Raw genomic sequence first — 15,136 nt, 5'->3', positions numbered from 1 at the left:
ACACACACACACACACACACACACACACACACACACACACACACACACACACACACACACACACACACACACACACACACACACACACACACACACACACACTCTCGGCCAGGCAACCATCTCTTCAATCACCATCACTCCCATCATCGTGTGTGTGTGTGTGTGTGTGTGCCTGTGTGCACACTGGGGGAAGAACCACTTGATAAGTGTCTTCCAGCCACATGGGGCCTGTCCATCACAGGACCATTAATCCAATCCAAAACGTCTGCTTAATGCAGTGTGCCACGGAGAGAGGCAATACTTAATTTATTTTAGGTCTATGGAAGGACGTCAGGGGATTTAACACTTTAGGCCACCAAGAGGGAAGAAACATTCCAGTACAATGGGAATGATATTGGAATTCTATACCAATGATGGAGAATGAAAGGTTAAAAATACATGTTGGGAATTGGATAGCCTACCACTGATCACAGTCCTTAAAAAAATACCATTAGATCGGTTTTTAATCTGAGGTCGATGTTTTAGGCTATTTGGATGAAAGCCATGAAAATATTTTTACATCTCTATTTATTGTATCAACAACTCGTTATGTATGAATATAAATAAAAACAACAACAACTGAACAACTGTCAAGGTGGTTTGTGTTCATTTTTCTTTCCCTCTATGCATTTAAACGCTCATCAGCACAACAATTATTGCATACATAATACATAGCCTATCACGTCCAAAAAACAGCTACATTTCTGGCGTGTTTGTGTTTCCCCCAAAGTTACTGACATTGACTGTTTGCACAGTCTATAGGGACCTATGCCTTTTAAATGGTAATACTCTGATTTCTGATGTGTGAAAAGAACATACCAGTATCTAATTATGATAACCGTGCCTAGGCTACATGTTTACTCTAGTGTTCCTCACAGGTGGCATCTCACGTTATGAAACATTTTCAGATAAAAACAATTCATTATTGACAGCGTCGATTTGGCACGGAGGCACGTTCTAGCAAGTCCCAGGTGAACTTGAGTCTCTTCTAGATATCGGATGTGTCACGTAGGCTAGTGAACGACCTCACATTGCTTATGATGCTCACACATCACATGTAGAGAGATAATCTATAGCAGTAGTTTCAAACTCATTCCAGGAGGGTCGCGTGTCTGCGGGTTTTTGGTTGTTCCTTTCAACTAAGACCTAGACAACCAGGTGAGGGGAGTTCATTACTAATTTGTGACCTTAATTCATCAATCAAGTACAAGGGTGGAGCGAAAACCCTCAGTCACTCAGCCCTCTGGAATGAGTTTGATACATGTGATCTAAAGCATATATTCTATGCCCATATAGAGGTTATTTCAATCTTAATAAACAATACCTCTATGTGATCCGTGACATTATGCATAATTGGGGTTAATTCAAATGTTATAATTTCTGAACAAACCCCCCCCCTTCCTAAGAGCAATAACACGACTATAACTTTAAAGCAATTAGATAGATTCACAATGAATATAACCATTCTCTTTCATCTTCTGAGAAATGTGATTGAGCAGTTGACTCTTATGCACAGTAAACCTAGGCCTACTGGTAGATACAATCTACAGCTGTTAGGGATATTGTTAACAAGACCATAGTAACAGCCAACAACATTGACAAAGGACTCATATACAAAATAGTATTTAAATATAGATCGAATAAGATGACTATTATATACGTACGATAAATGCTAACAAATTATTTATTACGAAATGATTAATGCGTTGTTCTGGGTGAGGGGAAAAAAACAGGCGCAAGAAGAAATCTCGCCTATCTTTTCCCTGGATACTGCCAGCTCCTCCCCCGCGCGCGCAAGGCTTCATTCGATCAAATCCTTCATCTGGGACCACTTCGCCGAGTCGCACTTTTTAACACTGCAGAACAATTGGACGAGCCACAACTTGCGACGAGTTCTGTTGCTTATCATCAATTACAGTCACAAAGGGAAGAGAAGAAGAGAGTAAAAAAAAGACTTGTATTCAGACTGAGTATCTTTCTCTGCCACCAGCTATGGAGAGGGGGGTCAGATTATGCCCTATTTGGCACACCAGCGTTTTCTGGTTTCTGCTTTTGATAATGCTATCTTTCTTTTTAGCCGCTAAATCAGAGATAACTTGCAGATCATGTCAGCCGGGAGATAAGGGGCGTATTAAGGAATTACTGCTTAAAACTGACACACGAGAATTCGCAACAGGCCACGGAGGGGAAGTTATTGGAAATGGAGACGGGACAACTGCTTCACGGAGTTTAAATTCTGCAAGTGTCGAAACTCAACAGCTTGATTGCGCAGCTGGATCCGATGAATGCATCCAGGGGAAATACATATACTCAAGGCGAAAACGGAATACTGACATACTGCTCCGTCCCAAGAACGCACTACTCGATGGAGGAATGCAATACGGTGGTGGTAAACAGAGAAAATTCACCCCGCGCGGTGAGTACAAAGTTTCCAACCTGAAAATGAACCGTCATGTAGGTAATACAGATGTCGGGAAGGCTCGCGCAGATTTAATTCCCGGCGTCTCACACAAGCACCGAGTTCGTAGGGACAGCCCGAGAGCTAATATTGGGGATGTTAAAGTGAAGTCCTCCGGCTCACCCCAGAGAAGGGAGACACTGCCTCTGAGTTACTCGCGAGAGGGCATCACCTCACGGACTGGGCGCAGCAGAGTGACACGGTCCGAATTGCGATGGAGCAACGAGGACAGAAGAGCGGCCAGTTCGAGGCAGGACGAACTCAAACTCACCAGTTCAACCTTCGCATTGACCGGAGATTCCGCTCACAACCAAGCCATGGTGCACTGGTCTGGGCAAAATAGCAGTGTAAGTGAATACTTGTACAGTTGTTTTTAAATAATATTTGGCCTATGTGCGCATTCACGCAGCGCATCAATGGAGATAAAATGTAGCCATCAGTTTGACTTTGATGAAATTGCCAATAACTTAGGCCTACGAAAGGTGTGTGCGTGCGTGCGTGAGTGTGATGGAGCGCGCATGGAGTGTGAGATTCCCAGGATTCATTCCGAGGCAACTGTGCATGCTGTCATCCCCAGTATAAGTGCCGAAGCCTATTCGACATGCATCTCTTTTGTTGTTAAGTGATATCATCAAGTGACTGAACAATCATCGAACAAATCATGGCAGAGACAATCGAGACAGTTAACACAATCACCTCTGCATTTACTTCTCCAAGACAGTTTCCCCATGCTTTGCAGAGAGAATCGGTCTGACCCTCCTCCCCATTCCTCATTTCCCACTCGTAGTCCTGTCTGTAACGAAACTGATTTCATTTCAACACATCACCAGCCCCCAGTCAGTCATGGCAGAAGTGACATCCCCCATGCCTCCAGGTGTTTCTGAGGGGGCATGAAAAACCAACTTCCAAAGTTTGACCGTATGCACTTGCGGTGGAGGGGATATCAAATACACCAACATATATTACCTATTTCTTCTGTCGAGGCAGTAGTAACTAATGGTCATCCTAGGCTCTTGTCAAGGGTTTCCCAATACAAAGTGGTGCACATTTTTGTTCCTACCCAGCGCTAACACTCTACTGTACTGAACTGTACTCTATACTGTATTGAACTCTACTCTACTGAACTGTACTGTACTGAACTGTACTCTACTGTGCTGAGCTTTGATGTCCAAACTTAGGATTGGTTCAGATTTTGTCCGGCTTGAACTCTACTCTATACTGTAGTGTAATGAACTCTACTGTTCTGCGCTGTGCTGTACTCTACTGAGCTCTACTCTATACTGTAATGAACTCTACTGTTCTGTGCTGTGCTTTACTGTGCTGAACTTTGATGTCCAAACTTGTGAAACATAGACATCTATGATTGGGTCAGATTTTGTCCGGTTTGGACCAACAAAATTGGGTTTTATTTGGGGGCAGAGCTCATAAAAATAATAGCCAGTGTGTGGAGTTATACCCAGGGACCCATGATGAAATTCCATTTTTGTAATTCTGTTACCGGGTGTAAATTCAAGTCAATAGCTGTGTTTGAATACTCATACTAACTAGAGGTCGACCGATTATGATATTTCAACGCCGATACCGAATATTGGAGGACCAAAAAAAGCTGATGCCGATTAATCGGCCGATTTATAAAAATAAAAAAAAACTTATTTTTTTATTATTAAAAAAAAATTATATATATATATATTTTTTACAACAATTACAATTACAACAATACTGAATGAACAATTATTTTAACTTAATATAATACATAAATAAACATCTATTTAGCCTCAAATAAATAATGAAACATGTTCAATTTGGTTTAAATAATGCAAAAACAAAGTGTTGGAGAAGTAAAAGTGCAATATGTGCCATTTAAAAAAGCTAACGTTTGAGTTCCTTGCTCAGAACATGAGAACATATGAAAGTTGGTGGTTCCTTTTAACGTGAGACTTCAATATTCCAAGGTAAAAGGTTTTAGGTTGTAGTTAATATAGTATTTATAGGACTATTTCTCTATACCATTTGTATTTCATATACCTTTGACTATTGGATGTTCTTATAGGCACTATAGTATTGCCAGTGTAACTCCCAGCTAACTAGCTAGCCATTTCACATCGGTTACACCAGCCATTAGGCTGATAGGCTTGAAGTCATAAACAGCGCTGTGCTTGCGAAGAGCTGCTGGCAAAACGCACGAAAGTGCTGTTTGAATGAATGCTTATGAGCCTGCTGCTGCCTACCATCGCTCAGTCAGACTGCTCTATCAAATCATAGACTTAATTATAACATAACACACAGAAATACGAGCCTTTGGTCATTAATATGGTCGAATCCGGAAACAATCATTTCGAAAACAAAACGTTTATTATTTCAGTGAAATACGTAACCGTTCGGTATTTTATCTAACGGGTGGCATCCCTAAGTCTAAATATTCTTGTTACATTGCACAACCTTCAATGTTATGTCATAATTACGTAAAATTCTGGCAAATTAGTTCGCAATGAGCCAGGCTGCCCAAACTGTTGCATATACCCTGACTCTGCGTGCAATGAACGCAAGAGAAATGACACAATTTCACCTGGTTAATATTGCCTGCTAACCTGGATTTCTTTTAGGTAAATATGCAGGTTTAAAAATATATACTTCTATGTATTGATTTTAAGAAAGGCATTGGTGTTTATGGTTAGGTACAATCGTCAAACGATTGTGCTTTTTTCGCAAATGCGCTTTTGTTAAATCGTCCCCCAGCGTTGCATCGATTATATGCAACGCAGGACACACTAGATAAACTAGCAATATCATCAACCATGTGTAGTTATAACTAATGATTATGATTGATTGATAATTTTTTACAAGATAAGTTTAATGCTAGCTAGCAACTTACCTTGGCTTCTACTGCATTCACATAACAGGCAGGCTCCTCGTGGAGTGCAATGAGAGGCAGGTGGTTAGAGCGTTGGACTAGTTAACTGTAAGGTTGCAAGATTGAATCCCCGAGCTGACAAGGTAAAAATCTGTCGTTCTGCACCTGAACAAGGCAGTTAACCCACTGTTCCTAGGCCGTCATTGACAATAAGAATGTGTTCTTAACTGACTTGCCTAGTTAAATAAAGCTATTTAAAAAATCGGCGCCCCAAAAAATACCGATTTTCGGTTGTTATGAAAACTTGAAATCGGCCCTAATTAATCGGCCATTACGATTAATCGGTCGACCTCTAATACTAACTTTACTATTTGTGACGTAAATTGAGAATGTAGTATGCTTATTGGTCATAGTATGAATAGAGTTAGTATGCCAAAAGTTCCCGGATGTCGTACTACATTCGACCAAAATATGAAGTATACACGCAGTGGACACTATTTCCGTACTTTTAGGGCCGATCATGCAATTCTTCAGGAAATGGGCATGGCTTCACAACATTTTCAGATTTGAAGAAAATGGCGGAAAATATGCAGCTGAAGTCCAAAGATAAAAATGAATTGTTTTAACTAATTATGACAGATGGTGAGCAATGTAATAAAGTAATGCTGCACGTTATGTTGGCTGACAATGTGTTGGCTACGCTATCCTTACGAACCGCATAGTATATCATTACAGCAGTAGGTACTACCGGTATGTTAGCTAGCTACCTCGTTAGTTGGTTACTAATACATTGAACTTGCCAGTATATTAACTATATGCTATCTAACTAACTACCCAATGTTTATTGACTTGATTATTCACGTCATTCTTAGCTAAGTGGTATAGTAGTTGTGATTTCTCAATGGACATAAATTCGCTCTGGCTATCTACTCCAATTTCAGAGCACTCTCGTCTGAGTGAGCAAGAGCGTGGAAAAACTGATGAATTTACGAACGCTCAACACCCGTTTAATATGGCCGGGGTCATTAAACATTGGCAAAAAAGCCCAATTAAATTGTTGCCAGCAGCACAGTTACAGGCACCAACGCTCTGGATAACATGCAAACAGCCTAACCATCTCTGCTGTGGCGAGAAGAGGTTGCATAGCAACAGAATCAACTTCCGGGTGGACAGGTATAGCGCTAGTATGCTCAACTGAAAGGATATCGTTTGTTTACAGTAAAATGAACTAATAGTATGTAGTATATACTCATTAAGTATGTAGTATACAGTATGTTAGTATGGCTGTGTTCGAATGCCCAATCTGTCATGTCATAGCTGACACCCTGTTCTTTCTGCAGACATCGTTGAATCTGAATTCGAAGCAGATATTTACATTTTTTGGAGAAAACGTGGACACAAAAAAAAACCAAGGGAGATGTTACCAAACTTAGCATCTGCACAGTTCTTCCAGTAAATGTGTTGGTTTGTTAAACTTTGAAATCAATGTTTTTTGTTTGACATACATTTGAATAGAAAAAATGGAGTCTCAGCGTAATTCTGTAACCGTGGAATTGCTCAGCAGCATAACCACCATCTAGCCAGATGGAACCTGTGCTGTTTTGTGATATGAATAGATTGGGTTCTAATTGTGTGCAACTGTGAAACAATTCCCCCCTCTCTTCTCGCTTGTGACGCAAGCAACTTTGTAATGAGCAAGAATAGATCCTCTGCATTAAATATGTAGAGTTGTTGCTGTATGCAGAAATAAATAGAGACTTAGATTTTTCCCATCTGAGCACAAGTGCAAATAAACAGATGAGTTGACGATGCTTCATGGAGCAGAAATGGAAGTGTCTGTCTGTCCGTCTGTCGTTATATGGGATGTATGCTGCTGCTGCTGTATATCTAACCTATTGGGCATTTACATAGTTAAGGGTATTAATGTTCCCATATGCTTTGTGTGTGTTTGAGCCAGATTGGAATATGAAGGAATGTGCCTTCTCATGATAGCCCAAGAGACAGTGGTGGATTAAGTGATGGAGAGATGGAGTCATGCAGTAGAAGAGATGGGAGGTCTGTGTGTGTGTGTGTGTGTGTGTGTGTGTGTGTGTGTGTGTGTGTGTGTGTGTGTGTGTGTGTGTGTGTGTGTGTGTGTGTGTGTGTGTGTGTGTGTGTGTGTGTTAAATACTGTATGATTTTTACATGTAGATAATGGATGATTCATCTGATCATATCCAGTAAGATGAAACAAACAAAAAAAGTTCAATTATGGAATAGTTCAATTATGGAAATGTTTGCCTCAAAAAGGAGCTAAGATAATTTGTACATTCTGATCATTGTTAGGAGAGACGTTGGGACAAGTTTGGGATTTTAAATCTCATGGAAAGGTTACAGCAAAAATGCCAGAGTCCCAACGGGGGATATGTGGCACTGGCATATTCCTTGCATGCACATAAAAGTGTGTCAGGAGACTGCATATTTACATTATTGAAATGTCAGGGCATTAAGTACTTTGCTTGTCACTCAAGATAACAAGATGCAGCCTGACACATAGTCAATCCATGTAACAAGTTTACTCCGCAGCTTTGGACTGCCTCGGAAGATGTAGAATGTGCCCACATGCATCATGGGTATTAATATGGATTGAGTGGTATGGAAGTCAATGGCTCAATCCCAAATCGACCCCTAAGCCTTTTGCCTTATGCAGTTGTGGAGATCTGATAGGCTAGGTAGAAGTTTTAACTATATTTCTTACACCAATCAAATTCTCTCGGATCTCCACAAGTGCGTAGGCTGTAGGGCTTAGTGGTCCATTTGAGATTGGGCCAACTGTAGAAGTTGGAGCTTCATCCTTGAATTCATGTTGCCACAGTACTCCTCAGTATCGGGTATTGCTCAGAAACATCTTCACTTTAGTCATAGCAGATCTGGGTTTAAATAGTATTTGTTTTCTGTCAAATGCTTCAGCTGTGCTTGACTGAGCTTGCCTGGCGCAATGGAACCAATGGAATAGTCCCAGAAGTACCAACCCCGCCCATCTGGGACTTCATGAACCCAGGTCTGAGTCATAGAACCAGAATCAATGAACCAGAACCAAAGCCAGACTTGAACAAAGCCAGGAGCCATAGTCTGATTCCATTTTCCCAGTAAAGACAAAGACAAAACCCATACTGAAAATGAAACAAGTTCTTAGCCATACAATGATCAAACAAAAGCATTTGTCAGAGAAGTTTCTTTTTGAGCCGAACAGAAGAAGAAAATCAAATGTTTTAGTAGCCAATTAGTGAGTGAGTTGATCACATGAAGTTGGTGGAGAAGTGTGTTGTGAGAAACCATCTCTCACCAGCTGTCTCGGTTTGACGATGCTCTCACTCTGGCTGTTCCTATGTGTTGAAGGAATCTATTTATGGTTCTGTACAGCTGTCGTCTCGTACAGCAGTGGTGGCACATTTACAGCATAAAAAGAGAAACAGTTCCTCTTTCAAACTAACATCTCTGATGTTTTTCTGCCTTATCAAATGTTCTGTAATTTGCTCGTTTTCCAACAATTTGATGGTGTCAAAGGGTCCCGCTTTAAATAGTGGCCACGGCGTAGCTAGTCGTGTTAAACCAAGTACAACCTGTTATCCAAGATGGCTGAAAACCAAACAGGCAATTTAAATGAGTCGTATGGTAAACTGACAGACCCACACAATCAGGGCCACAGCAGTTGAATAAGAGAACACAAGCATTGAAATGTACTATTACATATTCATTGGCCCTGTCAGAGAGGAGTTTGTGTTTGATGTTGCTATTTCTTTCCATTCATTTGTCACTTTATTATTATCCTGCACCACCAACTGTGCTGTCCCTGTATTCCCACTCCTCACACCCCAACTCCGATGTACAAAACAGTGAGTCACGGAGTGATATCACTTGAATACGAACAACAATAACAGCAGCCTAACAAAGGCGCAGTGCAATCCACTCTTTCAATTGTCCCCCATCTCCAAAAGGAAGTAGGTATAGAAACACATTTACTTGCATTGCAATGGGATTCCCTCCAAACTACAGGGGCTAAGGATAGGACTGAGCAACGGGTAAATATCTGGTCATATTCTATAACAGATACAAATATTTGTCATAATGTGCTACATTCAACAGTTGAATGTGGTGTTTGGTTGGTGGTTGTGGGACTTTACACTAATATTTATTTGTGTAGACAGACATACAATCTTCTGATAAATACTGTTTCAATGCCATATGATTGGCTTATTATCTTACTAGAGAACACTTCCCAAGCTCTGTCCTCCCCCTCCCTTCCACTGGTAGGAGAGTTAACTCTGGTGTCTGTGTCTGTCTGGGATAATTGAGCCACAGGGTATGTGCTGGGTCAGGCACTGATCAGGCGGCGGGCCCAGGGAGGCCGTCACGGTCCGCTAGCCAGCGTTTATTTACCGGTCTGGCTAACACAGCCCTCCCTCGTTTGCCTGTAAACAAAACCCACCAGGCCCAGGTTTGCTCTTTGTTTCTCACTTTTCTTTCTCAGACAACTCCCAGAGGAATTATTCACAAATAATAAAGACGGCCTGAGTTGGAAAACCTTATTAACAAAATCTAGTAGCGATATTGAAAGCATCAGCTTTCCTTGTTGTTATAGAGCCCCAGACTCTGCATGCATGGACAAATAATAAAACCGAGTTTATAAGTAATGTACCTGGGCAGCACTCTAATCCTCACCCTAGGAGGCCTCAGGAGTGCACACTTCATTTCAGTAAGTGCCCTTCCCCTACCTCCCGCCCTCCTCCACTCACACTCGCTGTTGGATCCTGTGTCAATCATATTTTGATATGATTTCATCATCTTTCATGTTTGCTTGCCCTGGACAATATTCCAGGTCCCTATAGTGTTAAGTGAAGTAGATTAGTTATTTACCAATAGAGATTGAATCAAGTAAAAGCCAACTGGTAGATAATGCTTGCTGAGAGCTTGGGGGTAAATAGATTGCGGGGCTGTAATCACTGGTGGTTCAATTTCAAGGGTTATCAGTGTAATGCTGTGCTATTTCCAGGGGATTGTAGGTTAAATAATTGGGTTTAAAATGCATGGTTTGGTGTCAAGAAGTTGGACAGCAGTGATGGGAAGCCATTGTAGCACATTACTGCTGTAAAAGAAAATATACTTATCTATCTTATCTGTTGTTAACCATACTATTTATTATTTAATTTAAACCCGATTCATTTGGAATATGTTTACAGATTTTAAGGTTTGCACGAGCCAATTCAGCTGAAATGAACAACAAAACATTTGTCATATTCCTTTTTGAAAGTACCCCCTAGTTGACCTTTTTTGACAAATGTTGATTTATTCGGATACCTAACTCACACTCAACAGTCAGTGGTGCAGTCATACAAGTGCTAGTTCTCCCTCTCAGCACATCACACATCTGGATGGGTTCCCTCTTCATAGTATCCAGTGACACGTCATATACCAGGCAGGTAGTGGTGGTGGCAAATTATCTTAAAGCCATCTCACGTGCACACACATACACACCGAGGCAGACGGCGATGGACATGATGATGGGAGTGATGGTGATTGATGCCTGGCTGTGTGTGTGTGTTTGTGTGTGCTGTGTGGGAGAGATGAGAGGTGTGCTTAGCAGGGCCATGCCATTAGAGGTGCATTGAAGCGCGGTGCAAAGGCCTGGCTTCAAGGTGGAACACGATCAGGCTCTGTGAGAATTCATCACTGTTCGGATATCGGCCTATGATTTATGTATGTACTGAAGAGTAGGCAGACATCTGAGGATGACTAAAATATGGAAGGGGATAATAAGAATGACTGAATTATGAATCAGGGTTTTCCTTCTGCACGTGTTTCAGTAAAATTCTAAATGACTTGTCATTGAGTAGGAAATAGTCATCTGTATATTTGTTGTGATGGCTGTTATGGTTGGTGTCATGCATCAGGTTAGACTACTTTAAAACAAAAACCCTGTTGACTTTTGGTAGAAAAGTGATGTGTGCACTATAATGCGGATAGTGTTGATGTCCACACCTGCTTCAAAACTGCAAAAAGGCACGGAAAATATGAATCATTGGTGGCATCATATTCTTACAATTACTTGAGCAGGGAAACAGAAATTGCATTATCTCAAGTGTTGGATTTCCTTGATTGCCATGCTATTGAGTTGATTATCTTGTGTGTGCTTACGTCTCTGCTCTCCATATGGAATAGAATGGGCCCCAGTGCAGAGTTTTTCATATTAGATCCGTTTGGTCAGATGTATTATTTCTCATTTCAGATTTGATTGTAATTGTTGAGTTTCACATTCACAAGGCCTAGCCACTTTGGCAGTGAATTGAGCCACTCATGTCCATAGCTCCAGTAAGTGGAGTTTGTCCTTTTAATAACCAGAACTGGACAGAAATAGTAGCGGTCCCAACCTCCCAGTAGGAGGATGGTTGAGTATCTGGACCGTACATATACTCACACATCGTGCTAATCCCATTGACATTTTGGACATTTGATACAGCACGAGGAACATTTGATACATCAAGCCACATTTCCACGTCTGTCTTGCTTAATCACATCGGGAAATTTTATACGTCCATCCAGCAACATTTCCCCCGGTTGCGAGATGAGGCGTTTGAACGACAGCTTTGTAAAGCTGCACGATTCCAGATCTGATGATTATGTCCCTTCAGTAAATAACTACAGAGAGATCAAGACAGATGGAAAAAAAATATTATTAACTTTTATTGAATAGGTTGTTTTGCAACACACGGAGCTGCAACACAGTCCTCCAGAAACATACAGTAAGCCCTACATCAAGATGCCAGAATGGGTTCAGCTTTCAGCTCGTCTTCTACTCTCTCCTCTTAATCTCAGGCAAATGGGAAGGAATTGGGATGAATCGCTGTGCACAGAGTGTATACACATTAGTAGTTTCCTCGGAGCTCGTAGCAGCTCGTGTCCTCTCTCGCCATTCAGATTGACAAGGATGATTGTTGGCAGCTATTGAAAGACAGTCGGAGGTCCTCTTTAGGCAGCCAGACAGTCCCATCTAGGCCCATCTCCGCACTGATCAGGTGCAGAATTGTATGTGGCACAAATTGAATGCCAGGCAATCTGTAACCCCAAGGAGTATGGCTGAAAGCGAAGATAAAAATGATTTTTTTTTCAATGAAGAAACGCTGGGGAGGCAGACGGGGTGAAAGAGATGAGGTGGGATGAGATGACTGGCTCCAGTTAATTGACCAGGTCCAGATAAAGCAAGGAGACAGAGACCGGGGAGGGGGGGGGGGGAATGGTAACCCACCCCCCAAAAATATAGAATGGCATTTGCTCTCCTTAGGAAACATCAGCCGACATGTGTTTCTCCTTTCAATAAGCGGCTGGTTATGTCTGGGCACAGCGACAAAATCAAACTCGAGATTAACCTTGTTTTTGCCCCACTTACGCTCTGGGAAACCGACATCTCACAATACAAGGGGCTTTCAGATTCAAAACAGAAAGCGAACAGCAAAGTTCTCCTTTTACTACCACACCCACTGGAGGTGGTTTTAATAGACTACGACGGACGACCCGAGGAGTGCTTAACAACGACTCTCTTTCTATGATGACCGATAGGATTCATGTCTATACTTTCTCCTCTGTACGTGACTTGGCTCTGTATCAGCTTCTCTATGATATTATAGAGAACATATATACAGTTTTGATTTTTGTCACCCAATTTAAAAAAAATATATATTGCACGGGTTAGTTAAGTCCACACAATATTTATCCAGCTGCTCTGAAGGCCATTCTGTTGCGTTTGTGTGTGTGTGTGTGAGAGAGAGGGAGTCAGAGAGAAACATCGGTAGATAGAGGGCGAGACAGACAGACAGAAAGCGAGAGAAGGAAGGAGAGAGAGGAAGGAGGCCAGAAAGACTAATCAATCTTACATGTGTAATTGACATTCCCCCTAGATGTTATTAAACATGCAGCACGCTTTTGCCCAGAACAAACACAGAATTCTAGCTGCCCGCTTCCGTCGCTACCCGCCGACAACCACCTGACAACATTAAACAACTGGAAAAAGGTTTACCACAATGGTGTGGTTGCACACAAAATGGATTGAGTACCTGCTATTGGTTACAGTATTCACTACAGTACAATACTGGATTATGTTCCTGCTATTGGTTACAGTATTTACTACAGTAAAATACTGGATTATGTTCCTGCTACTGGTTACAGTATTTATTACAGTACAATAAATACTGGATTATGTTCCTGCTATTGGTTACAGTATTTACTACATTACATTAAAAACTGGATTGTCTTCCTGCTACTGATTACAGTATTCACTACAGTACAATACTGGATTGTGTTCCTGCTATTGGTTACAGTATTTACTACAGTACAATAAATACTGCATTGTGTTCCTGCTATTGGTTACATTATTTACTACAGTACAAAACTGGATTGTGTTCTTGCTATTGGTTACAGTATTTACTACAGTACAATAAATACTGCATTATATTCCTGCTATTGGTTACAGTGTTTAATACAAATACAATACTGGATTATGTTCCTGCTATTGGTTACAGTGTTTACTACAGTACAATACTGGATTGTGTTCTTGCTATTGGTTACAGTATTTACTACAGTACAATACTGGATTGTGTTCTTGCTATTGGTTACAGTATTTACTACAGTACAATAAATACTGCATTGTGTTCCTGCTATTGGTTACAGTATTTACTACAGTACAATACTGGATTGTGTTCTTGCTATTGGTTACAATATTTACTACAGTACAATACTGGATTGTGTTCCTGCTATTGGTTACAGTATTTACTACAGTACAATACTGGATTGTGTTCATGCTATTGGTTACAGTATTTACTACAGTACAATACTGGATTGTGTTCCTGCTATTGGTTACAGTATTTACTACAGTACAACAAATACTGAATTGTGTTCCTGTTATTGGTTACAGTATTTACTACAGTACAATACTGGATTGTGTTCTTGCTATTGGTTACAGTATTGACTACAGTACACTACTGGATTGTGTTCCTGTTATTGGTTACAGTATTTACTACAGTACAATACTGGATTGTGTTCCTGCTATTGGTTACAGTATTTACTACAGTACAATACTGGATTGTGTTCTTGCTATTGGTTACAGTATTTACTACAGTACAATAAATACAGGAAAATAACCTCACACTCAACGTCAACAAAACTAAGGAGATGATTGTGGACTTTAGGAAACAGCAGAGGGAACACCCCCCTATCCACATCGATGGAACAGTAGTGGAGAGGGTAGTAAGTTTTAAGTTCCTCGGCATACACATCACAGACAAACTGAATTGGTCCACTCACACAGACAGCATCGTGAAGAAGGCGCAGCAGCGCCTCTTCAACCTCAGGAGGCTGAAGAAATTCAGCTTGTCACCAAAAGCACTCACAAACTTCTACAGATGCACAATCGAGAGCATCCTGGCGGGCTGTATCACCGCCTGGTACGGCAACTGCTCCGCCCACAACCGTAAGGCTCTCCAGAGGGTAGTGAGGTCTGCACAACACATCACCGGGGGCAAACTACCTGCCCTCCAGGACACCTACACCACCCGATGTTACAGGAAGGCCATAAAGATCATCAAGGACAACAACCACCCGAGCCACTGCCTGTTCACCCCGCTATCATCCAGAAGGCGACGTCAGTACAGGTGCATCAAAGCTGGGTCCGAGAGACTGAAAAACAGCTTCTATCTCAAGGCCATCAGACTGTTAAACAGCCACCACTAACATTGAGTGGCTGCTGCCAACACACTGAC

At 41.3% G+C, this 15,136-nt stretch overlaps 1 protein-coding gene across 1 annotated transcript in view; it reads left to right on the top strand.

The window, feature by feature from the left end:
- The first annotated feature begins 1,989 nt into the window (after positions 1 to 1,989).
- The window catches only part of LOC139423813 (VPS10 domain-containing receptor SorCS1-like), a 159,862-nt gene continuing 146,715 nt past the window's right edge, over positions 1,990 to 15,136 (top strand). The window contains exon 1 of the mRNA XM_071175448.1: positions 1,990 to 2,844. Coding sequence (XP_071031549.1) covers positions 2,032 to 2,844 — 813 coding nt within the window. The 5' untranslated portion in view covers positions 1,990 to 2,031. The remainder of the gene's footprint in view (positions 2,845 to 15,136) is intronic.

The sequence above is a fragment of the Oncorhynchus clarkii genome, chromosome 13 (genome assembly GCF_045791955.1).
Source record: "Oncorhynchus clarkii lewisi isolate Uvic-CL-2024 chromosome 13, UVic_Ocla_1.0, whole genome shotgun sequence".
NCBI classification, from domain to species: Eukaryota; Metazoa; Chordata; class Actinopteri; order Salmoniformes; family Salmonidae; genus Oncorhynchus; species Oncorhynchus clarkii.
The sequence above is the reverse complement of the archived record's forward strand: the minus strand, read 5'-3'. Positions and strand labels throughout refer to the sequence as shown.